This window comes from Bubalus kerabau, chromosome 20 (genome assembly GCF_029407905.1).
Source record: "Bubalus kerabau isolate K-KA32 ecotype Philippines breed swamp buffalo chromosome 20, PCC_UOA_SB_1v2, whole genome shotgun sequence".
NCBI classification, from domain to species: domain Eukaryota; kingdom Metazoa; phylum Chordata; class Mammalia; order Artiodactyla; family Bovidae; genus Bubalus; species Bubalus kerabau.
Window position 1 is genome coordinate 50883944 of NC_073643.1, and position 24374 is coordinate 50908317.

The following is a 24374-nucleotide window of genomic DNA, read 5'->3' on the forward strand; positions in this document are numbered from 1 at the left end:
CTGGGGGTCCACTGACAGGGCAGAGCCAGAGAAGAGGGGCTGGGTGGGGGAGGGGGGCAGGGGGAGGAGGTCAGCCTGCTGCCCCCTGAGCCCCCAACAGCCCATTAAGGACCCTTCAGCCCTGACCTAAGGAGCAGAGGGTAGAACAAAGACTCCAGTAGAGTCCCCTCCTCCACTTCCCATTTCAGGCTTGGAGAAGGGTTTGTCCAAGGCCAGAACGCGGCCCAGAAGGCCTGAGGACAGGGGAAGGGACCAGGAGGCCTGCTCTCCTGTGCCGCTCCCCACACGCAGGGCTCCCCTAGGGGCAGCCATGTCCCTGCCTCTGGCCCGCACTGAGCCCCAACTTGAGGAGGACGCTAAGGGAGGAGTTTGATGGAGAAGTCCTGAGAAATTCTCAACAACCAATTACAGGGGAGGAGGGTGTGGGGATGAAGCATTTTAAGGACTTTCTTCCTTTATGCCTGGGTCACCCCAGAGGAGGCCTTACCCATCCCCAACTTCTAGTGGCTCCTGAGCCCCATAGCAGGAGAAGGGGACCACGGGAGCACTCTGCTACCTGCTGGGGAGCCCTGAGATCCATCCAAGCCTGCTCCTCCCATCCCCAATACACCCTCAGGGCCAGGTCATCTGCCCTCTTCTGGAGCAGCCTCTCAATTCATCTCCTCAGACCAGAGGCACCAACAACGGCTGGGGGCGGCAGGAGAGGCAGAGAGCTCAGGCCCACTGTGTGTAGGAATTCAGACCGACAGAGGGTGGACATGCCTCTCTTCTGGTGGGAGAGGGAGCGGGCAGCAGTCAAACATCACAGAAGGTGAGGGGTGGGCCAGCTTCCACAGATCCTGTCTCCATGGTGATGGAGCCCCAAGCCCGGCGCAGCTGGGGACTGCTTGGCATTTGGACTTGGCCTGGAACTTTCACTGAGCCTCAGCTGGGGCTCAGGGTGGGTATGTGTAGGGGGTCTGCTTCCTAAGCCTCCTTGGCCCCCAGATGACTTTGGGCCCTACTGCAGGGGTGAAGTGAGCCCTGCAAGGGCCAGGTTGCTGGCCCAGGGCCCTTGTCTTGCTAAGGCCTCAGTCCTGGCTCCCAGGGTGGAGGCATTCAAGAGTGAGCCAGGACAGCTCCCTGAGCTGTGGGTGGTTCTCTCTGACCCTGGGGAAGGACAGCAGTCCCTCTTTCTCTCCTTAAATGATGACTGGTGCCCCAGAGGCTGCAGGCCTGAACGGAGCAAGAGAGGGATAATTTCTCCCTGGCCCCATTGTTAACCTGCCCACACAGCCAATGGCTCTCTAGGGACCCAGGTGTGGGGACCCGCCTGCTTGCCAGCTGCCTGCCTCCTCCCTCTCCCAGCCCCTTGGCTATGGGTGATAAGAGGAGGAGCCCAGGGCTGCCCCTTCAGGCCAGCCTGCCAGGGGAGAACAGCCCCCGGGCATATGTGGACATCCTGACTAAGGAGTGCAAGGCAGGGAAGGGACAGCCCTCCAGCTCCATCAGGGTCTGTGCAGGACCAAGTCTGAGTCCTGGGCCTGTGTCTCTGGGCAGGACAGGCCAGACCAGGCAGGGTAGCACCCAAACCCCCAAGGCTGCTGAGGCAGAGAATGAAGCTGCCACCTCACCCTAGTCCCTCTCTCCTCCACTGCCCACAGCCAGTGCAAGGAGATCAAATATTCATCGCCTCTCTGGAGCTAAATAATACATCAATGTAATAACAGGCAGAAAGCAGTTAATCACCCTTTTCACCTCTGAGCCCAAGTGGGGGCCACAGCAGGGAGGCAGAAAGGGACAGGCCAAGTCTTGGGCAGCCAGGCGCCCACCACACACCACAGCTCAAGTGGCATGCACCTGGCAGGCGGACACCCGGAGTCCACCCCAGGTGCCAGGGCAGACCCTGTCAGAGGTGGGCAGACCCTCTGGCCCCCAACTCCAGGGAGTGGGCGGGCAGGCTGGTAGGGAGGACAGGCCAAGAAGCTGGGGGCGTGGGAGCAAGGCTGCAGCCAGCTGGAGCTGGTGCCAAGTAGTCCTTCAACACCCCTGGCAGGTAGTGTTTGGAAGGGGAGCTGGGTGGGTGGGCCAAGGACACGGGTGCGGGCAGCAGAGGGAGGTTGAAGCAAGGTCAGGGTGCTCCCCTTCCTGCCCTGGGGACTGCCAGGGTCTGCTGACCTTGTGCCACGTCCTGGGCCCACAGTAGGGGTGCTGAAGAGTGTCTGCCAGGCGCTACCAGGCGGGTGGGAGCAGTGCCCCACGGAGGTAATTAAGTGGCAGATGAAGTTAACTGTGTTGGACATGGCCCCTAGGGAGTGAAGACAGCCTCCTGATACCCACCCCCCGCTCCCGCCAACACATGTCTCTCAGGGTGACCTTGGCTGTTGAAGACTGGATGGACAGAGGGAGCCTCCTAGAGCAGGAGGTAAAGAAGGCAGTCACTCCCTGGTCCTGTGCCACTCCCACAGGTCACGGACTGCCAGATTCCCACAGGGCTCCTCCAGCATGGCCAAGGCTGAGACCCTCTAGACCACTTGGGATGTTACCAGCAGGCCCCCTGGCCTCCTGGGGACAGCCCAAGGGTAGGCTGAGAGCACACAAGCAACTTGGTGCCTGGACCTGGGTTAGGGAGGCTGGCTGTGATGGAAGGGGCGGGTGCTTGTCTCCTGTCTCCCTCTGCATGCTCTCTGGCTCCTCTGTGAAAGGGAGAAAGCAGCTGGCTCTGGTCAGGGCCCAGACCAAAGGGACACCGTGTTCCCCTCCTTACCTTCCACCTCCAGCGTCAATCTCACTTCTAATGAGCCTGACCCAAGCAATGCCTTTCCTGAGCAGCCTCAGAAATGCCCCCCACCCCACTATGAGCATCCAGCTGTCTGTGATCTGAGCTTCCAAGGGTTCGCCGGCTGCATCTGAAGGTGAAGGGAATCCGGGGCAGGATCTCTATCTGCATTGCCAGGGTAACGTGTGTGAAGCCACGCCTCCATGGATCCCTGTGAATAGGGACAGGCAACTCTGCATGTGGGGAGGTGGGTCCCTTCTTCCACCTCTGCCAAGCCGAGGTCTGGACACTGACAGTGCCACACAGCCAGGGAGGAGGCTCCTTCACCAGGCCCACACGCCCAGGAGGGGGCTCCAGGTGAGGCCCCACCCTCACCCCCGACCCTGTACCTGTGCCATCCACCAGGGCGTCATTGGCCTCTGCAGGCCCCCGGCTCTTCCGCTCTGTCTCCTTCACCTCAGGCACATAGAAGTCTCCCTGCCGTGCCAGGGGGCACATGAAATAGATCTGGTCTTGCTGGTAGATCTCCAGCCGTGGGTGGGCACACAACTTCCGCTCCTTGTTGGAGAGCACGAAAGGCAGAATGAACCCTACAGGGCCTCTGACCCATGTGTCCCCAGGTGGCCCCAGAAACCGTTCACCGTTTCCTCCCTCCCGGGGGGCTGGCTCCTCCTGACCCAATCTCCCCCAAGTTCCAAATCTCTGCTGAGGGAGGCACCCGCACAGCATCCTGTGGGCAGGGCCCACACCCCGGGGGGCAGTGCTCTAACGACCTGGGAGTCCTAGACAGGTGCTGGACCTGCTAGGAGCCTGGTACTGCTAATCCTGGTACCAAAGGCTGTTCCAGAAAGCACTGTCTCACAGAGCCTTGAAGCTGAGCACCCCAACTTCCCTAGGACAGGGACCCCAAAATCTGTGGCCCCAGGCACCCAAGCCAAGGTCTTACCTGCCAGACTTGCCATCCCTGGACCTGACCTCCTCTCTGCCCTGGACAAGGCTGTCTTACCCGCCAATGTTAGGGGAGGCCAGGGCCTGACTCTCAGGCCTCTAGTCCTTGCCCTTGCAGGCATGTTACTGACAAAGCCTGGATACGGGCTCCAGGCCAGCTAAACCCCTCTCCTACTCCCATCTCCCTGCCTGTTTAGGTCTATCCCAACCTCTGAGACTACAGGACATGGCTGGTTCCCACCGCTTCTCAGACCTGGGTCCAGAATTTCAGCGGAGGTGGCAGACCCTAGGCTGGAGGGACAGACAGGACAAGCAGATCTAACACTGGACACTGCCCGACACCCCAGTGGGCTGAAGTACCAGCTTATAGGCCCTAAGTGGAGACAGGCAGTCCACTCCTGTCTGGACACAGAACCCAGAGCTCCGCATCCCCCAGCGCATATGGAAGTGGCATGGACACATAAGAGAGCTGCCCTGACACGGGCAGACAAACCAGAACAGGGGTCATGCATCCTGCTCCTCAGCTACCCCACTCCCTGCAACAGAGCACAATTACCACCAAGACGACCGCGAGGCCCCTGCCCTGCCCCTGCTCACCCGCCAACCTCCACAACACAGCTATTTATAGCGCCCGCCTGGCTCTCACCATGAGCTCTGAAATGAGCCTTCCACTTAGCGGTGATGAGAGACTTACTGCCTGGCGGGGAGAAGCCTCTCCAGGACTCCACTTGTCTGCCTGCCTGGCCAAGCTTAGGCTTGAGGAACCCCCCTCAATTGAAGCAAGGGGAAACAGGTAAAAATGAGCCCCCAGGAGAGAGAAGGAAGGAAGGTTTATCCAGCCAGGGCCCTCAGCAACTGGCTGGAGGCCATGTGGGGGTGGATGTCCTGGCCCAAGGTCTAGCTGGAGCTCAGCCTGTGACTCCGTGGAAGACCCAGACAAGGCCTACGGCCCAAGTCTCTCTGCACTCAAACAGAGTAGGCCACCCTAGCCCTGAAGCGTCCAAGAGCACTGAAAGAAAGTCATTATTTTTAACAGTTTGGATCTGATCGTTTTGCTAACCTGGGTCATCTCAGAAGTCCATGGCCCCAGCTCTTCCCATCTCCGAACACACCGGTGGCTGCCTCTGCTTTTCCACCCACCCACACAGCCACCCCAGCCCTGGTCTTCAGGAAGAGGATGAACAAGAACACAGCATCAGGAATGAGGAGCTACCAGGCTCTGGGGCCCCTCTAATGCCAGCACTTGGGGGCGAGCATGTGCCAAACCTGAACCCCTCAGTGTATTGGGTCACGTCATCAAGGCCAGGGTCAGGGAGGCTCCCTGGAGAGGTCCAGGTCATGCCCTGGGAGCTAAAGGAAAAAAGCGCCCCCCTAAACCCAGTCAGGGCATAGCCTTCACCAGCATGCCATGCTCTGGGCATTCAAAGGGTCCAAAAGGAAGCTGCCAAGTGGCCATCAGAGCAGCAGACTACTTGGAGGTCCGTCTCTCAAGGCTGGAGACAGCTGGCTTTGGGGGATGCTTACAGGAACCGAGGCTGTGGGCACCCAGAAATTCTAGGGACAGCCCTCGCAAACACTCAAGCCACCTGCCGAGCTTTCCTTCTGCAAGTGACAGGGATGATAAGAGGGATCAGTGCCCTTTCCGCCCCCTCCTTGAGACTAGGCATCAGGGTGGGTAGCACCAAGCAGCCACCCTTGCCACCTGCTCTGCCAGCCCCCTCACTGGCAGGCGGGAGGCAGCGCTGTGGCTGTTCTGCGCATCTGCCTCCTCCGGAGAGCCCGGCTCTGAAGTTGCCTGGCTGTGGACAGCCCTGTTGCCATGGAAACTGCATCCTCCATCCTTGCTGTCGCCTTCATCTCAAAGCCATCCATGAGAACAGAGGAACAGGGGAGACAGAGGAGGGAGAGAAAACTGGCCTGGGGCTAGCCGGCCCTTCCTTCCCTGCCCAGCGTTCCCTCCTCACAGCATCCCACACAGAGTGCCAGCTGCCCAAGCCTGTCCCCAGGCCCCTGGAGGGGCAGCCTCATACCGCACCCAGCCCATTCCTACCCCTGCCACCTGGGGGTGGGGGGACCCTGGCCCTCCCTGCTGGAGAGAGGCATGGAGCTAATTAAAATCTCATTGACAGCTCAGCCTTAAATTATTTTAACACATGCCGGATCCTGTCAAAATTCAGGATCAGAGCAGAGAAGGGGCAGGAAGAAGGCAAAGGCACAAACTTCCAACCCAGGCCCAGAAGCAGGTGGAGGGGCTTGTAACTGTTCAGTAGCCTCTCCTTGAGACCCCTTTCCATGCTTTGCCCACTGACCAACAATGAGTCAGGGATAGAGGGTGGGGGCAGAACTGGCCATATGCTCTGTCCCTAAGTGATCAGGCAGAGAGAACAAGCCCTTTCCCGCGCAGACAGGGACAGCTTCTGCGGGACAAGAGGAGAGCCAGGGGCCAGCTTTCAGGTCCTTGCTGCACCGCCCAGCAGCATGGTGATGACCTGGTGAACACTGGAAAATCATCGGAGGAAGGCAAGGCCAGCTGTCTCTCCCTCAGCCAGCCCCAGGGAACCCTTGGAGAACTGACTGCCAAGGACACCAGGCCAATGCCACACTGGGCTGGTACTGCTGGAGAGAGGGGCTTGGATGGGCCTGGAGTCTTCCTAGCCCCAGGCACTCCCCCTCCCACAGCCCAGATAGTCAGAGGCTTGAGAAAGCATCACCAGGACAGGGGAACCTGCTCTGGCCACTGAAGCCACTGGTCACGTGATGAGGCCACTACCCAGGGCAACTCGCTGCCACACACAGACTCAAGGGGATCATAACGCCTTGCTCCCAGGTGGGAGAGACTGAGGTGTCTACAATTCTCCTCACCTAACAGGAAGAATATGAACCTCAGATATGCAGATGACACCACCCTTATGGCAGAAAGTGAAGAGGAACTAAACAGCCTCTTGATGAAAGTGAAAGTGGAGAGTAAAAAAGTTGGCTTAAAGCTCAACATTCAGAAAACGAAGATTATGGCATCTGGTCCCATCACTTCATGGGAAATAGATGGGGAAACAGTGTCAGACTTTATTCTTCTGGGCTCCAAAATCACTACAGATGGTGACTGCAGCCATGAAATTAAAAGACACTTACTCCTTAGAAGGAAAGTTATGACCCACCTAGATAGCATATTGAAAAGCAGAAACATTACTTTGCCAACAAAGGTCTGTCTAGTCAAGGCTATGGTTTTTCCAGTGGTCATGTATGGATGTGAGAGTTGGACTGTGAGGAAGGCTGAGCACTGAAGAATTGATGCTTTTGAACTGTGGTGTTGGAGAAGACTCTTGAGAGTCCCTTGGACTGCAAGGAGATCCAACCGGTCCATTCTGAAGGAGATCAGCCCTGGGATTTCTTTGGAAGGAATGATGCTAAAGCTGAAACTCCAGTACTTTGGCCACCTCATGCGAAGAGTTGACTCATTGGAAAAGACTCTGATGCTGGGAGGGATTGGGGGCAAGAGGAGAAGGGGACGACAGAGGATGAGATGGCTGGATGGCATCACTGACTCGATGGACGTGAGTCTGAGTGAACTCCGGGAGTTGGTGATGGACAGAGAGGCCTGGCGTGCTGCGATTCATGGGGTCGCAAAGAGTTGGACACGACTGAGCGACTGATCTGATCTGAACAGGAAGAAGTCAACTATTCATGCCAAGGTGCCACCGGGAATGATTTAGCATTCCAGTCCCTCAGACACATCTCCAAGGCCTCCCTCCCACCTGGGCCTTCCACAAACAGAAACTAGAGGGGAGACGGGACACCACCCATAATGCAGGGATTTCCAGGAGACCTGTCATCAGCACTCCCCCCACCATGCCTGCACCAACATCACACCCCCATGGGAAGCCGGCTGACAAGGGAAGGAGCAGCCTGCAAAGGTCACTGTGGGGCCACTGTCTCGGCCACCTTGGGAACACTCCACACACTCCCTCCTCACCTCAGGCTGGGCCCACATCCCCGGGGTGGGTGCAGCTCAGGCGTCCTGCAAAAGATCTAGACTGGCATGCCAGGCCAAGGCTTCCCCCAGGACCCACATTGCCGCCCTGATGGTTCTTACTGAATGAGGGAGGGAGCGGGGAGGAAGAGGAGGACTGAAACTGCCCTCATTAGGTGCTCTGCTCCCAGACCGTCAGCCTGTGCCCTGGCCTGGGCTCAGGGTGGGCAGCATGTGGCGTGCAGAAGAGGTCAGGCCGGGAGCCGGGGAGACGGGATGGGTCCCAAACCTGGATGCCCAGAGCCTGGGTCTGCTCAGAGATAAGTGGCCTCAGATCCCCAAAAGGGCATGGCCATGGGTCATGCATCTCCTAGAGAAGCCCTAGGCCCAGAAACGCAGAAGGGCTGCTCTATCCACCTCCACCCCAACACAGCCCTCTACTTCCTGTCTCACTGGGGTGAGGGGCCCCTGGTCTTCCTGTTCACTCTGAGCAGCCCAGTCAGACCTGCCTCTCCACGCCAGTCTGGACAGCTGGGCAGCCACACAGCCAGCAAACAGCTGTTGCATCCCACCCGAGGTGCCGGCATCTCTTCACTGGGTGAAGTCAGGCATGCTCATTTTTAATTACACAGACACTGATGTGCACCCGCCTGCACACAGCAGTCCCTGCAAGTGGGGGCTCAGACCCTGGAGGCCCCTTAGGCATCCGGTCTGTGCAAAGCGATGGGGGAGGCGCAGCAGGGGCTGCGGCTGGAACGTGGCACATTGTTATTATTCTGCCCGGGAACTTCTCTCCCTGGATCCCTCTCACCCCCAGTGGGCCTTCCGACCACCTCTGGCCCAGAACCCAAACCTGTCTGGGGCAGAAGGTGACAGCAGGAGACACTCCGGAGACCCTAAAGTGCTGACAGGGGAGCCATCAGAAGGGCTGGTGAGCCCCCTCTGGCCTGGAGCAGGAGGGCTCAGAGCTCTGCAAACGAGAGGCAAAGAGAACAGGAATGAAGTGGGGCTGCTGGGAGCAAGAGACCAGAGCAGGCACGAAGTGGCAGAAAGCGCTCCGAGCAGGAGCCCAGAGCCTCGGTCTGGCTATGGACAAATGGGCGGGTTCTCCCTCGGACTCAGTCTTTATTGTTTAGCTTCTGTGATCCCGTGGACTGAAGGCCACCAGGCTCCTCTGTCCATGGGATTCTCCAGGCAAGAATACTGGAGTGGGTTGCCAGTTCCTTCTTCAGGGGATCTTCCCAACCCAAGGATCGAACCTTTGTCTCCCGAATTGCAGGCGGATTCTTTATTGCTGAGCCACCAAAGATGTCTGGGTCTCAATCTGCCCAACTGTAAAATGAAAGAGACTAAACAGATGATCTCAAAGTAAGTGAGGAACTGGAAGAGATGAGTAAAACCCCTACCACTCAAAGATAGGACAATTGTGTGCCTGAAAAACTGAAGAAGAATCAATGGAGAAACTACCACAAACATTAAGCTCACAATATTAACAAAAGCACAGCCCGTTTGTCTTTGCACTCGTCAGCTAGTTAGAAGATAAAACAGAAGCAAGAGATGAAGACCCTCTTGGGGTCAGGTCTCACCGAGGGCTGAAAGGCCCGCCCTGCCCCCAATGGCAGGGGAAGGCAGAGGAGCCAGGCCTGGACGGGGCAGGAGTCTGGGGAAGACTGCAGACAGGGGAAGGTGTGAGGGAGCGCGGGGCGCTGTGCCTGGCACCCCAGCCTGCTGTGCCTGCTGCCGCCACTGCCTGAAAACTTTTCATTTTCACCTCAGAACCGGCAGCTTGCCATGCAATTTACACCTCTGCTCATATCCCTACACACCCAGGCCCTGGCTTCCTGGGCAGCCCAGGAGGGGGACCTCAGCAGCGGTGGAGACTAGGGTGGCTGGGGTATGGAGAAGCCGAGGAGGGTGGTTCCCTCTAGGCAGGCACGGGGGCACAGGCCCTTACGCACCTAATACCTGGGTCAATTGGGAAGGCCCTGACCCACAGCCACGCCCAGCCTTTCCCCAGGGTCCACATGGCCAATACTCAATCCCAGCTCGGCCCTGCTCTGGCCTTCTGGGCCCTTGTGGAGCAGGAGCAGATGGCTGAGGAGTTGTGGGGGTGAGGACCCCCAAGGGCAGCTTGCGGGTTCAGACCCGGGATCCTACCACTCTCCTTTCCAATCTGGAAGGGGAGCCACAGCCTCCTGGACGACACTGCTGCCGTGGCAGGCTCCACAGCCCACCCCGCTCCGAGATCCTGCCGCCGTCTGCAGCATCTGTGCAGTCAAGGACCTTGAGCCCTGTTCGGCTTATGAGCCAATGAAAATGTTGCTGATTGATTATCCACCAGCGGGAAGGCTGCTTGGTGCAGATGGAGCCATGAAGTCAGGCACCTGGGAGCCAAGAGCAATCAGCAAGTGCCAGAGGGAAGGACAGGTGGGCCACTGGGGACAGAGAAGTGGGGGGAGAGGGAGAATCAGGGGAGGAGGAGAAGGCCCTGAATTTCTCATCTCCTCTCAGGGAAGACCCTCTTTCTGGAGCCTGAGGTTTCCTGTCTCCAAATCCAGACAGGCAGTTTCTCCTGGTCTGAGGGCTCCACTAAAAGGCAGAGCTGCTCTGCTGTGGAGGGGCCTCCCTCCTTGGACTCTCTCCTCCTTCCTTGTTCGTGGAATCCCAAGTTCTGTGGAGAAGAGTAGAAGAATTCTTCCCTGGGAAAAGCCCATCTGCCTGGGGAAGACTGCTCTCCTGGGACTGCTGACGGCGCAAGCCCACAGCACCATCCAGACAAGCCTCAGCCCCCAGGGTCCTGCAGGGCTGCCAAGCTACCATATCCGAGCTGGTATTTCAAGAGCGGTGGCTCCCACGCCCGCCCCAGCAAAGGCTGGCTTTGTGCTTTCATTCCTGGGGTGGGGCAGTGGGGAGGGGTGAAGCCAGAGACGCTGAGGAGCAAGTTCCAGGGCCCGGGCAGAGGGGAGAGCCTCAGCCTCCTGCGTGGGCTTCCCTACATCTCAGCATCCAGGGATGACAGGGAAGCCAAGCCCCCATGTGTGTGGGGGGGTGGGGGTGGAGGTCTCCTCCTGGCTCGGGGGAACCTGGGAATGGAGTCACTGCTGCTCTCTGCTGAACTGCTGGTACTGAGAGTCTAACTGCAGCCTCTGACTCTGCCTCTCCTCCCAGTGCTCAAGTCCTGTTGCAAAGCCAGCCCGGAAGCTGTCACTCATCTGCTCACATACCATCCGTGGCTCCCTAAACCCTGCAGGACCCAGCCTCATCTCTTGGGCCCAAGTTCTTGCTCCTTCCCTGCACCCCGGCCACGGTGGATACACAAGCCATGCCCCATCACTGCCTCTGCCTGATCTGCCTTCCTACCTAGAGAACGCTACCCATCCTTCAAAGCTCAGCCCAAATTCCACCCTCTACCCCCAAAGGTTGCTTTGCCTTTCCCAGTGAACCCACCTCTCCCGTCCCCACCCCACACCCCCGAGGCACGGCTAAGCCTTGTGGCTGGGAGAGATGGTGGGAGGAGAGCGTCCTGGGGGCTTACCCTTCAGCCCCTGTCCTGGCAGTACTGAGCTGGGGCAGGCCAACGAGCAGATGGCAGTAGCATGGGAGGCGAGCTGGCCCTGGAGCCCCAGGGAGGGAGCCTGGGAATGGAGACGTCGCCACCTCACTGAGGGTGAGGACACGGCCCCAAGAAGCACGGCAGCAGCTGCTTCCTGTGCCCAGAACAGCTGCCAAGGTCTCCCTTAACGAGTCCCTGCTGGGCAAATGGGCAGCCAGGCTCTTCCCGCCCCTGCTTCTGGCTCCCCCAGCAGGCTCCTAAATTGACAGCCTCGGCGCCTTACTCTGCCCACCAGGGCTGGCGACAGAGGGCTGAGTGGGTGTGAGGCCACCGGGCTGCTATCCCAGGCCCACTCTGGGGACCACTCCCAGCACAACCCAAGTTTGTGACGACTCCTCAGCCCCTGGGGCCCAGCCCCAATCATGGACAGATTGGGTGACAGAAGACATGCAGCCATCAGCGATCCTCTGTCCAGGGGAGACTCGGCCACTGCTTCAGCCCCGACCTTGAGGACCCTGCACTCCCCTGTCCTCAGTGTCCTCACTGGTAAAACAATGGGGACGCCGGCTTTGACTAGGATCCTGCGCCTGCTTCCCAGCTGGTTCCTCCATGGCCCAAACAACGCCGCACAGAAGAGGGCTCAGTGAGTAACTGGAGTAAGTGACTGAGCCGAGATACCAGGAGGGCTTTTCCTACCGAAAATAAGGCTCGGAAACCCTCCCACATTAGCTCAGCAAAGGTGATGGGCAGGGAAAGAGAGCACCCTAAATGCCATATCCTACGGGGGTTTCCTCACCTGGATTCCCGCCGCCAGGAGCACCCTGCACCCTATTGGCATTCTGGCCTCAGCGGGGACTCAAACCGCCCCCATCACTGACTCCCTCAAAGTCACCCGGACAGGTCGAGGGAGAACAAACACAGGCCATCTGGAGCCACTGGACGGGACCAAGACTCTGACCATGCTGCTGGGAGCTGCCTCCCTGCCCACAGCCCGACAGGCTGACCACCTCTGCAGGCACCCCACGGAGGCCCCCACTTCTCAGTTTTCAGCTGGCCGTCCCTGGGCACTGCCAGCCTCTCACCCACCACCTGGAGTTCAAGCACAGCCCTTGTGGGGAGATCGCCACCTTGACCCTCCCCTGGGCTTCCTCCAGGTCCAGCTTCCGGCTCCCCCACAAAGTCCTCTTCTGGGAACCCTTCTGGCCCCCACCTGCACAAGGGATGAGCCCCGGCGCCTCCTCGCTCCACTCACACAGCAACTGCAGCAGCGTCCTCAGGATCTAGGACGGACGTGTGGTCGACGGGGACGGAGAAGGCAGCTGCCCAATGATGCAGATGGAGGTTTTCAAACCAGGCAAGTCTCAAACATCCTCCTCCAAACAAAAGCTCAGGAGGTCATTTGATGTGTCAAACCCAGAGGCAGAGCTACCCCGGCTGAAGCAGGTAAAGGTCTGAGTGCAGCCCCTACCCCTGGCTGCCAGCCGTGGGGGCACCGGAGCACAGCATCGAGGCTCCTGACCCCAGAATGGTTTGAGAACTGAGGTCTGGGGTTCCTGCTCACAGCTGTCCCGGGCAGGATAACCCCGTCAACCCGGCTATCCCAGGACTCTACCACCAAGCTTCCCCCACTGGGGGAACTATCCTGCTCTGCCTGTCACCCTTCTCCAATTCGATGCAGAAAGAGCCACTACCTGACCTCCAGGGCCTGCCTGCATTTCCCAGCCAAGCAGCCTCCACACAGACAGTGCTCTGTCTCCCTAAATTCAAGAGATGTCCAGACTTCAAAAGGACCCTCTCTTGAAAACTCAGGGAAAGCAGAGACCTGGGGAAGGGGGTTTGTGGAAAAGATCATACATCTTGTTGGAAGGAAGTCAGGCACAGGGGGCTTTGCTGGCCAGTTTAACATTCCCAGTGATCTCCTCGCCAGCCACAGAAAGACAGGAGCCAAGTCTCAGTGACCTCACACACCATCCCATACAGGGACCCTGGGCCTCCAGCTCTGCTCTGGTCTATTTCATGTGCCCCAAGCATTCCCTGGACGCTCGTTAAGACTGGTCCCACCTGGAGGTGAATTTTGAGACCTTTGTCTGCTGCTCTGGGCTGGCGTTCAGGGACCACCTCTTCTGTAGCCTTAGAATTTCAAGGGAGCTCAGTCCCCTCCTTCAGCTGACCGAGAACGCCTCCTCTGGGCTCAGGGCAGGGTCTCCTCCTGCCCTGGAGGCTTACTAATTCTCTGGACTGCAGAGGAGTGGCCTGACAGAGCTGAGGCGTCTTCCACCAAGGGACCCCTCACACACGTGCTGTTCCAGAGTGCCTGACCTGGGGCCCCAGTGGTTCCCATGGAGGAAGGCAGAGTCTAGCTCCTACAGCTTGCCAAGCTGGGAAAGCCTGGCCAGAGAGCCAGGGGCTTCCCCACAGACCACAGGGCTGGGATCCAGCCGTCCTTCCAGAACCCCCCCAGGGGCCTAACTAGTGCTTCTCTCCGGGTTCCTCACAGAGACCCCCAGGACCTTGCTGTTCCACGGGACCAATCCTGTCCCCAGCTCAGAAACATCTCCCGCCGCCAGGACAGCAGCTGCTCTCCACGCCCCATCTGAGGCTCTGAGATTGCACACCTTCCACCCTTGCCCCAGCCTCTGGGGAAGCAGGTGAGCCTGCCTCCTCTGGCTACTGCTTCCCTCACGCCCCCGCCCCGAAATAGAAAGCCGACCGGCTGCTGTCACTGTGTTTGAAGCAACTCCGCAGCAGACCCAGCCTCCTCCAGAGAGAAGCCAGCCAGGTGGGGAGAGAAGACATGTGCACATGTGTGTAATGTGTATACATAGACACGCACGCGCGCGCGCGCGCACACACACACACACACACACACAGGTAAAGGCAGCCAGCTGTCAGGGTTGGGAGAGTGGGAAGGGCCCAGAGTCTTTTCAGCATCCTCTCTTCTCTGGTCCCTGGGGGTCGGGGGACAAGGAGAGCTGTGAGAGCGAGCCTTACATTCTCTGCAGTCACCCAGGCCGAGAGTCACAGGGCCAACCCTTGGCCACTGCAGGCGGAGACCAACCAAGAGAACCTGCCCCTTCCTCGTCTTTCACCTGGCTTTGTTGCCCAGGATGAAAGATCAGGCTGAACACGGGGGCAGAGGTGACCCCACCCCCAGAAACCAGCAGAGCAGCTGGGCCGTGCCTCTGCTGTGGGCAGCCCGGTGTCTCTCTCTCCCCCAGCTGGTGGCCCAGCCCACACAGCACGCCTCACAGACATCCCTGAGAAGCCCCCTGCACTGCCCAGCACCTGTGGCTTCCGCATCCCGGGCAGGAGAGGGGATGGTACACCCCTTGCTGCCGCCCCAGCCCCAGGAAAATCGAGCCGGGAGCACAGCTGACAGGCTCCCAGGGAGGCGGTGGTAGGGAGGAAGGGCTTTCATCAAAGAGGTGACGTCAGAACCAGGCAACTTGTGAAGCTGTCAGGGGCCGGGAAATGTGGACAAAGGTGCCTAAAAATAAACCCCCGAAGCCAAGAAAAGGCTTTGGTGGCTGAGTGGCTCGCCACCACACCACATGCCACACGTCCTGTTCTGAGGTCTGGAACCCAGAAAGTCTCTTCCCAGGGGTGCTCCCCCAGACTGGCCCTTGAATCTGAGGACGACGCAGACAGTACCGGAGACACTGCACACCAGCCACTCCTGGGGACCAACGCTGAGTAGGCCTCGGGCACTGATGCTTGCCTTCCTGCCCTCACCACCCGCCAGCTCCCCCAGGCCCCCTCACCCTGCCCCGGGCCTCCAGCCCACCCCCAGCCCCTGTGCCCTTCTGGCTGGCACCCTCCAGCACACAAAGGCGACCCTCCTCCGTCCTCCCCATGCCCCTTCCCCACCACAGCAGCCCTCCTGCTTCTCCTCTCCCCCCGCCCCGCCCACCACGGCCACAACTGGCGACCCCGGGCCCCATCCTTTCGTTCCCCAGCCCTAACACAGACCCTCACACCCCCTTCACCAGGACGTGTCTGAGCGCCCCCGTCCATCGCCAAGGCCCTGTGTCATTTCCCAAGGTGCTCTGGAGAACAAGCCACTAGGCTCTCCCCAAACCGCCAGGGTCACACTCCTGTCAACTCTGTCCTCCTGTTCCCCGACCCCGGCCATGCTGGCCTTGCCCCCTGCACACCCTCTGCTGCCATGGCCGTCCTCCGGGGCAAATGCTGTCAATAGGCGCATGTTGCCAAACATATCCACCCTCTGTTCCCAGCCCTCTGCAAACCCCAGACTCCACACATCACGGCAGACCCCACACCCCGGCTGGGATGTCCCCCAGGCAGACCCCCCCCGACACAGCCCACAGATCTGGTTGCCCCTCACCTCCTCCCTCCACTCTCTTACGTCAGCGGAGAGCACCCTACGCGCTCACCCACCCACCCTGGCCAGAGGGGACCGTGGCGTGACTCTCCCACTCCTCCTCCCTCCAATCCAACCCACCCACAAAGTCAACAGTTCTACTTCCAAAAACAGACTGCACATCTCTACCCTTGTCTGCATCTCCGCAGCCACTGCCCCAGCCCAAGCTGCCACCATGCACGGCAGGACTCGTAAGAGCTTCTAAGCACCTCCGCCCAGCCCCCATGAGCCACAACCTGGGACCTGGATGAACGCTGTACAGACTTCCCACTGTCTTTAGAGCAAACCCATGTTCTTCATCCTTGCTCTGCTGAGAACATCCCCCTCCAAGGGCTCTTCTAGGATTTTTGCCTGAGACGTTACCTCCTCCGAGAGGCCATCCCTGACCACTCTGTTCACTTGGTCTCCTCCCTTTTCTCACCCTCCTCTTTCCTAGTACACACCCCACTTTTGTCTGACGTTATCACCCATCTCCACCGCCTCACTGTAAACACCTATTTCACACACCAGGATCTCACAGCACGTCCAGCATAGCACCTGGCATAGACACTTGACAAATACAAGGTGAACAGATGAATAAGCCATCACTTCCAAGCCCAAATTGGGGTCATTTCCCTAGCACCCAAGTCTCCAAATGTTTTAGAGGAGGAGGAGGAATTTACAGAAGGGAAAGTCTGTCTCGGGGCCCTTGGTCTGCAAGCCTCCAGCAGGATGGGGCAGGGTGGGCCTGGAGTGGGAGCTGAACACTAAGGATGTCTCTGGTCCAAGTCAGAGCTTAAAGGACAAGGCTGGATTTCTGAACAAATTCCCCGTGCTCCTGGGAGATGCTTGGGGCCCACAAGGTCTTGGGTGTGTAGAAGAAATGTCGGTAGCCTCTGCCCATCTTCCTAGCTCCACAGGCACCTGCTCCGTGAGGTGCCACCCTCCTTTCCCCCCAGGTGAGGCAGGCCTCCCAGCTCCCACTCAAAGGACTGGCTGTCCCCTGACATACATACATACACACACACACACACACACACACACACACACACACACACAGACACACACACACACACACCAGACTTGTGCACTCAAAGGACTGGCTGTCCCCTGACATACATACATACATACACACACACACAGACACACACACACACACCAGACTTGTGTCTCACCTTGATGTAGGCATCCAGGGCAGGATGGACCCGGTGGGGAACCAGCCAGATGGACAGGGGGGTGGTGTAGGGGAAGGTGGCCGTCACCACATGGCTGGGCGCCGGGAAGGAGAACACCTTGAAGCCAAATTTCTGATAGAGTCGGATGAGCTCAGGGGAGGGCGACTCCTCACCTTCACTCAGAATGCTGCCCACTGCACAGCGGCACTTTTCAGGGGGCACCTGGGAAGGCAGAGCAGGGGTGTCAGGGCTGGTGAAGGAAGGAGGCCCACAAGCCTCTTGCTTCCTGGCTTCTGGGCCAGCTGGGGCCTGGGGGAGCTACCAGCTCCAACAAGCCACACAGCCCAGACCCCACAATGGAGCTGACAGTTTTCCTACTGAAACCCAGGCCTGTGGCATCCCGTCTCATCCATCCTCCACTGCCCAGGGCAGGCCCCTGCTGGCTGCAAAGAGGCCACAGGAGCGCTGGTCAGGAAGCAGAGTGAGATCCTCAGCCCTAGGGTCTCAGGCAGGACTGGCCCCCATCACCAGGGCCTCTGTACCTCTGCTCCAACCCACGCCCCTTCCTAAACCCTGCCCCACTTTCCAAGCCCCTTCTTGGCTGAGAATGCTGGTTCCCTCCAAGTCTCTCTGGGCCCCGAGTACCTATACCTCACTGCGCTCTGCTCCCCTCCTTCCCCTGGCTCCCACAAACTGCAGCCAGATAAGGGCTCCCAGGCTCTGAGACCTCCTAGGGTTGACTCCAGGCCTGCAAAACCCAGCACTTGCTTTTCCTCCTGGCATCAAGGGGCCCCGGTGTGTCTCACCTCCTGCCTCCTGAATCTACACCAGCCCCCAGACCTGGGGCTCTCTGTCCCGGGTTTCCCTCGATCAGAAGGCCCTCCTCGGGGCCCACTAACCCCTCTGTTTAAACTCCTTCTACCTGCACGTTCCCTCTCCTCAGCCTGCCATCCCAGTACCATGGAGTCATGTTTGCCTGTCTCTGCCCTCTGATGGCCCTTTCCAGGCCCGGTCAACAGTCCCCTAAGGGACCCTCAGCCCTGCCCCCACCTTTCTGTTCTGGCCAAATCAGCCCTGACCCTGGAGTGTCACTTTGGCTGAAGTGGACACTGAATCCCACCTCTGCATAGTCCCTGGGGGTCACCCCAACTCTCTGCAGCTTGGTCCCCTTGAATCCTATGTCATTAGGCATAGCTCAGGGCTTCGGGGGCAGGCAATATGGGGCAGTGGTCAGGACCACAGCTTCTGGAGAGAGGGAGGCCCACGTGTGAATCTCGAGTCCTGTGTTCTGGATGAGTCCCTTGGTTTCCTGAAGCCCACTGCCTAGATAACAACTTACAGAACTGTATTAAATGAGACACTCCCCAGGAGGCCTTAGCATGGTCTGGCACTTGTCATGGTCCACATGACAAGTGCTCCATGCTTGTCAGTTATAGTAGCTATGACATAGGCCAAACAAGAGGTAACCACTGGCCTAGAATGCCCATTTACCCAAACCTCTGAACATGGAGCTCCTCCTTGCCCATCCTTCAGGCCCAAAACACCCTCTTGGACAGCCTTACCAGGGTGGCTCGACGGCAGCCCCGTGCTGTAAACTGCTGCCTGCCTCAAGTCAACCTTGCATCACTTCTCTCAACCCGATGCGTCTGCCACCGTCCCCAGAGCTGAGACTGCTGCAATACCACCTCTTGTCTCTAGATGGTGCAACTGCCCCATTCACACCCAAGACGTGAGGATGGCTAGAATGCCAGGCGGCTCCAGAGGGCAGGTCTCAGACAGACCAAAGGACTGTGCCTGCGCCGAAGCCCATCTTCATGTTCCTAACCTAGTGACCTATGCCTTACAAAAGAAACATCTACCACAGGCTAAACAGAGAAATGGATGGAAAGCCAACTGACAGTCCCCTCTCCAGCCCCTGGCCTACCTGGGTTTGGGCCCCACGGTCTTGATCACCTCAGTGGCTCCAGCTCCAATCCTCCTCAGCCCCCTAAAGGCACCAGGACACTGTGATCATCCTGCTTAGCACCTCTCAATGGATCCTCCCAATTCACCTTTATCTAAGATGAAACTCCTGAGGCCCACATGCAAGGCTGTCTCAGAGCGGTCCACACTCAGTGTGTTGTGTACACACTGCCCGGCTGTGTCCATACACTCAGCGAGCACTCCTTCTCTGCATCCCTAGCCCTGAGTAGGGGCCGAAACCCAGGTGGGCAGGCGCCCACTAAGCATCTGAGTGGCAGAGGGAGAGACAAATCCAGGCTCTGGCCAGCCAGCCTTGCCAGCCTCCTCTCCCACCACACCCCCACACATGCCCACATGGAACTATTTGCAGCTCGCCAAACATGCCACATCCTCCCATGCTTCCTCCCTTTGCGTAGGCTACTTCCTCTGCCTGGAATGTCCTCCTAACCCTATTTCTGAGCCCCTTCTGCCTGGAAAACTCCCCCATCCTTCAAGATTCAGCTCAACCCTCCTCTGAAAGCTTCTGCTGCTCCCCACTGGGCAGTCCCTCCTCTCTGACCCCCAAATGTCCACTGCAGGGAACAGGTCTCGTGCTGCCTGTAATCGGTGGCCTCTCCCTCTCCCCACCACTCCAGGCCTCCAGGCAGAAGGAAAGTTCTTCAGCGACAGTACAGGTATGCCTACATGCACACACATGCACACATGGGCTCTGCATCATGAGCAAACCTCTGCTCCCTCCACTTTGATAAAGGAGGAACTCTTGTCATGGGGGAGGGAGGCAGCCAGTAAGGAGACAGAGCTCCTGAAATCCTGGGCACAAGTGCTCCTTTCCTGCCTGGGGACCTTTTCAATTCTATGTGAGAAAACTTCCTGCCCCTCCCCTGTCCGAGGGGCTAAGGGGCAGCCTAGGAGGTTACCCAGCACACCCACCACCTGCTGAGCAGCCCCATACCAAGAGGAGCTGGGAGCCAGCTGAACCAGGCACCGGCAAGGAAGAGACAGGACAGGTCCTAAGACCAGCTGGGCAGTGGCAAGATTGGTCTCAGAGCAGGGGAAGGCTTTCCTGGGCTCCCAGGACAGCCCAGGCCTTCCCTCAGGGGAATGGCTCACTGAGGTTGTCAAAGGCCCAAAGAGGAGGAGTGTCCTGATGGCTGGAAATCCCACCCCCCGTGGTTCAATGCAGTATCCTTATTGGGCCTGACCTTCGGAGGGCAGCCTGGGCCTTCCAGGTCTAAAGGCCTTCTCCCTTTCCTCCCCGTATCGATCATTTGGGTAGCTAAGCTCAGAACAAGAGCTGGTGCTCAGAACTAGCACCAGCAAGGAACCATTCCAGAGAGACAGGGTGGCAGCCAGACCCACCACCAACTTGGCTAAGTGAGGGGCCCATCCAGAATCTGCCCTCAGACCACAAGTGCTAGGAAAGAGATCCCAGAGTACCTCCTTCAGGCTGTGAGGCCTCCTGAGCCCTAGCCCGGTGAGAAGAGGGCTTGGAGCCTACAGCTTTCGAGTACAATCTGACCCCACTGCCCCTTCTGGAAAGGCCTTGCAGTACCCTGCTGTGTGATATCAGTGAAGAGATAGTCCCTGCCTGGCCAGGACCTCAGTCAATCTGGAAAGTGGACAAGATCAATAAATTTCAGGATCCAGGGAGGAAAAATGGTTTCAGCTAGCCCAGACCAAACCCCGCCCTCAGGATCAATAGGAACGGCCCGCCTGAGGTCTCTAGCCTGCATAAGCTGACTGGGACAGCTGCACTGTCCACCAGGCCCAGGCCCAGAAGGCCACCTAGACTCCTTCCTGGCCAGCTCACCCAGCCCAGAGCTGCCAGGGAATGGGAGCAGTGGGGCAAGGCCCTTCACTTGCACTGGTGCCCCCTGTAGAAGAGATCAGCCACCCCTGTCCACTACTAGAGGGTGAATGGTAGGCTCGTACTCTCCTGGGCGTTGCAGGTCAACACGACAAGCCCCCAGATCCAACCTCCCTGAGAAGCTCAGGCCCAAAGGCACGGTGGAACTGGCACTAAGCAGGAAATGGGTGACACAGACAACCGGGTCAGAGCACAGGACCCACACTTCAGGCTTGAGGGGAGGGAAGTCAGCAGGATGCCACCCTCCAGAGGGGGGTCCAGGGGCTGCTGGGAGCTCCCACCTAGAAGTCTTTCAGGGCCTTTCTATTTTCACCCCCAAGCATAATCCTAAGGACGTCAGCTGGCATCTGACAAGGTGCTCACCATTGGCCTCAGTTGCTGCCTTCTAGGGATCAGCTCATTATATCCCTGAGACCCAGGGAGTAAAGCTGTTCAGCAAAGGGCATCCAGCAAGGCAATGTTGGCATCAGGGTTCAAACCCAGGCAGACTGACTCCAGACCCATGCCACATAGAATCCATAGCCACTGGGGAGCCGAAGAAATAGGCCTTGCCGAGGAATGGCCTGGGGTTTCCCAAGTGGCGATAGGGGTAAAGAATCTGCCTGCCTCTACAGGAGATGGAAGAGATGCGGGTTCAATCCCTGGTCGGGAAGATACCCTGGAGTAGGAAATGGTACCTCACTCCATCATTCTTGCCTGGGAAATCCCATGGACAGAGGAGTCTGGTGGGCTACAGTCCATGGGGTCACAAAGAGACGACTCAGTGACTGAGCACAGGGCGGAACGGCCTGCACAATGGTTTCTCCCCACACTGCACCTTCTCACATGGCCCAGGACATCTGCAGAAGGCCAGGCCACAGGCAAGCAGAGTACCTAAAAGCATCAAGTCTTCATGGCATAAGGCCCTCAGAGGTGCATAAGTGGGTGGGTGGGTGTGTATGTGCATGTGCCAAGATTCTAAGCACCTAATAGGAGCTGGGTATTTGGCCTTATCTAGTCCCCCCACCCCGGCCTCCAAAAAAGCTAAAACTCTGAGGCAGAGAAAGACCATGGGACTTGCTCAGGCACACGCTGGTAAGCAATGGAGCCTTGATTCCAACCCTGAAGGATAAGTCCAAAGCCCCTTCCTCCACTCCTCGCCCCTCTCCTTCCCAAGGCCAGCTCTGTTGGGCAGTGAGTCTCGCCTTTCTACAGCTGCCTACAGTTAACCCGCCACAAGCGAAGACCTGCACTATCGCCACAGGACAGCTGGGTGACGATGGTCTGGGCCTTCAGGAAGTGCCAGCTCAGTCCACATCCCCCTTGCCTGTCCTGAGGGTGCAATCCTGGGAAATCCTCCTCCCTCACCCTGCCCTTCTCAGGCTCTTGTGGCCTCAGTGCCTTCAGGGAGAGCAGGGGACCCCATCCCCATACACACTGAAGAGAAAATACAGCACAAGCCAACGCCAGAAAACTCTTACTCAGCCCCTGCAGATTTGGTGACCCCCGGGCCGACTCTCAAAGAGACTAGAGGGAGAAAGAAACTTCAGTGTGGTCCGGCTTGCTAAAGGGGCCTCCCCAGTGGCTCATCCATAACGAATCTGCCTGCCAATGCAAGAGATGCAGGTTCAATCCCTGCATTGGGAAGACCCCCTGGAGAAGGAAACAGCAACCTGTTCCAGTATTCTTGCCTGGGAAATCCCATGGACAGAGGAGCCTAGTGGGATACGGTCCGTGGCCTCACAGAGTCGGACACAACTGAGTGACTAAACAACAAGTTCACTAAAGGTAGAACCCAAGCGCCACCAGTCCCCTCCCCCACCCCCTCCAGGCCTGGAGCAAGCACCCCCTCCTAGGCCTTGATCAGGTAAGCTGAACAGGCTGCCACGCCCCACTTGCCTCAGCCAAGCTCCCCACAAGGGCGGGCAGGCAGGTTACTTAAGCCCCAAATAGCAGAGACGGCAGCAGCAGAGGGTGGGGCAGGAGGAGGAGGGACAGGCCCACAGGCACGGTGACAGCAGCCCGACCACTAGGGCCTGGTCACAGGTCAGAACTGGTCAGGATCAAACAAGGTGTGCAGGGTCCTCTCCAGCGCCTTGCCAACAACCAAGGCTCCCAGGGGGACCAGGCCTAGGAGGGGAGGCGAAAGTCACCGTCCAAGTACGAGAGAGAGAGCAAGACAGTACAGTACGTGTGTGTGTGTGTGTGTGTGTGTGTGTGCGCGCGCGCGCGCGCACGCGCGCACACGCGCACCACCAAGGCCCTCAGGGATGGAAAACAGAATGATTCCTCTGGCACCGCAAGAATCACTAGCCCAGATCTATAGGCTCCTCCCATATAGAACTCCAAGATATAAGGCTGGCCAGCTAACATCCACACATAGACATGTCTCTCCAGGATACACACTCTCAAGCAGCATCTCACATGAAAGGGTCCACAGCAGTGCCACAATCTTGCCTTGTTGGTGCCCTTTCCTGTGTTACTTCCTGGGCCCTGAGCCAGACCAGGGGAGCCTCGCCAGGCCTTTCTGAGGAACCAACCTCCCTCTGTCCAGCTGAGACCTGGAAGGGGCGTGGCTGGGAGCTGTCAGTCCACACCTCATGCGGGTGGCCACCCCTCACCTGGTCACTCACTGCCCCACTCACAGAGCCTGAAATAGCCTCACTCCCTCCCACACTCAGAGAAGCCAGGTTCTGGCTCCTGTTGTGTTGTGCTGGGCTGTGCTGGAGAGGGCGGAGTGGGGATGGGACACTCCAGAGCTCAGCCACATCCTGTCCCTTCCTCCTGTGAATCACAGCACGCAGGGCCCCATGCTGGACACTACTGTGCTGGGGAAGGCAGCCAGGGAGCAGAAAGCTTCGCTTCTTGGCCTTCCCCAGGACTGGAAGAGGCCTGTCCTTCAGGCTCCCCCGACACCCCTCACACCCATGGAGAGGGCCTGAGGGCTGCATCCCTTGGTCCCCACTGTGCACCAGTGCCCAAGACAGAGTGGCACAGACCAGATGCTCAAATATTTGTTAAATGCAAATAAAAACGCATAAGTAAACTTGGTGAGAGAGTACTGCAGCATTTGCTAACTGATCGTTAGTCTCCTCCCCTATGGTACCAGCAGTATGGACCAGGAGGCCTCAGTTCCCATGGACCAATCAGTCTGCGGTAGCCATGAGAACATGAATCCTGGGGGTCCAGGGTCCCCTGAACCTTCTAGGATCTCTGCCAGGCAGGTGAGCCATCCCAGGTGTCAGGATGTGACTCAGCTCTGAATGGGGACACAGGTTACTTCCCGAGTGACCCAGGACTGGGATAGACAGGATCAGAGGGGCCGCTCTGACTATGTGTTCATTCTCTGTGCCAACCCGATGGTCACAGCCAGGGCTAGGGCCTAGGCCTGGGTTATGAGTGCCCAGCCTAACAATTCTCATCACACCTAATTAGCATGAGTGTTTTTTCCACCCACTTTTTGTTGTTACAACTTCTGATCCTCAACCACAGCACCTCAAGGTGCTGTGCTGTGCTTACTCACCCAGTCGTGTCTGATTCTGCGATCCCAGGGACTATTGCCCGCCAGGCTCCTCTGTCCATGGAATTCTCCAGGCAAGAATACTGGAGTGGGTAGCCATGCCCTCCTCCAGGGGATCTTCCTGAGCCAGGCATCAAACCCAGGTCTCCTGCATTGCGGGCAGATTCTTTACCAGCTGAGCTACTAGGGAATGCCTCACCTATGTCACTTGATTTAACCCTTGCCAGCTGACCTAAAAGCAGGTATTTTTAACATTACTCTGCAGATGAGGAAATGGAGGTTCAG

The 24374-nt window shown here is 58.3% G+C and overlaps 1 protein-coding gene across 3 annotated transcripts in view; it reads right to left on the reverse strand.

Moving 5' to 3' along the window:
• The window catches only part of TEX264 (testis expressed 264, ER-phagy receptor), a 31166-nt gene that overhangs the window by 769 nt on the left and 6023 nt on the right, over positions 1 to 24374 (reverse strand). For all 3 annotated transcript variants that reach the window (XM_055557812.1, XM_055557810.1, XM_055557811.1), the window contains exons 4-5: positions 16762 to 16983; positions 3148 to 3316 (exon numbers count right to left, since the gene is read on the reverse strand). In XM_055557812.1, the coding sequence (XP_055413787.1) occupies positions 3148 to 3316; positions 16762 to 16983 (391 nt within the window). The remainder of the gene's footprint in view (positions 1 to 3147; positions 3317 to 16761; positions 16984 to 24374) is intronic.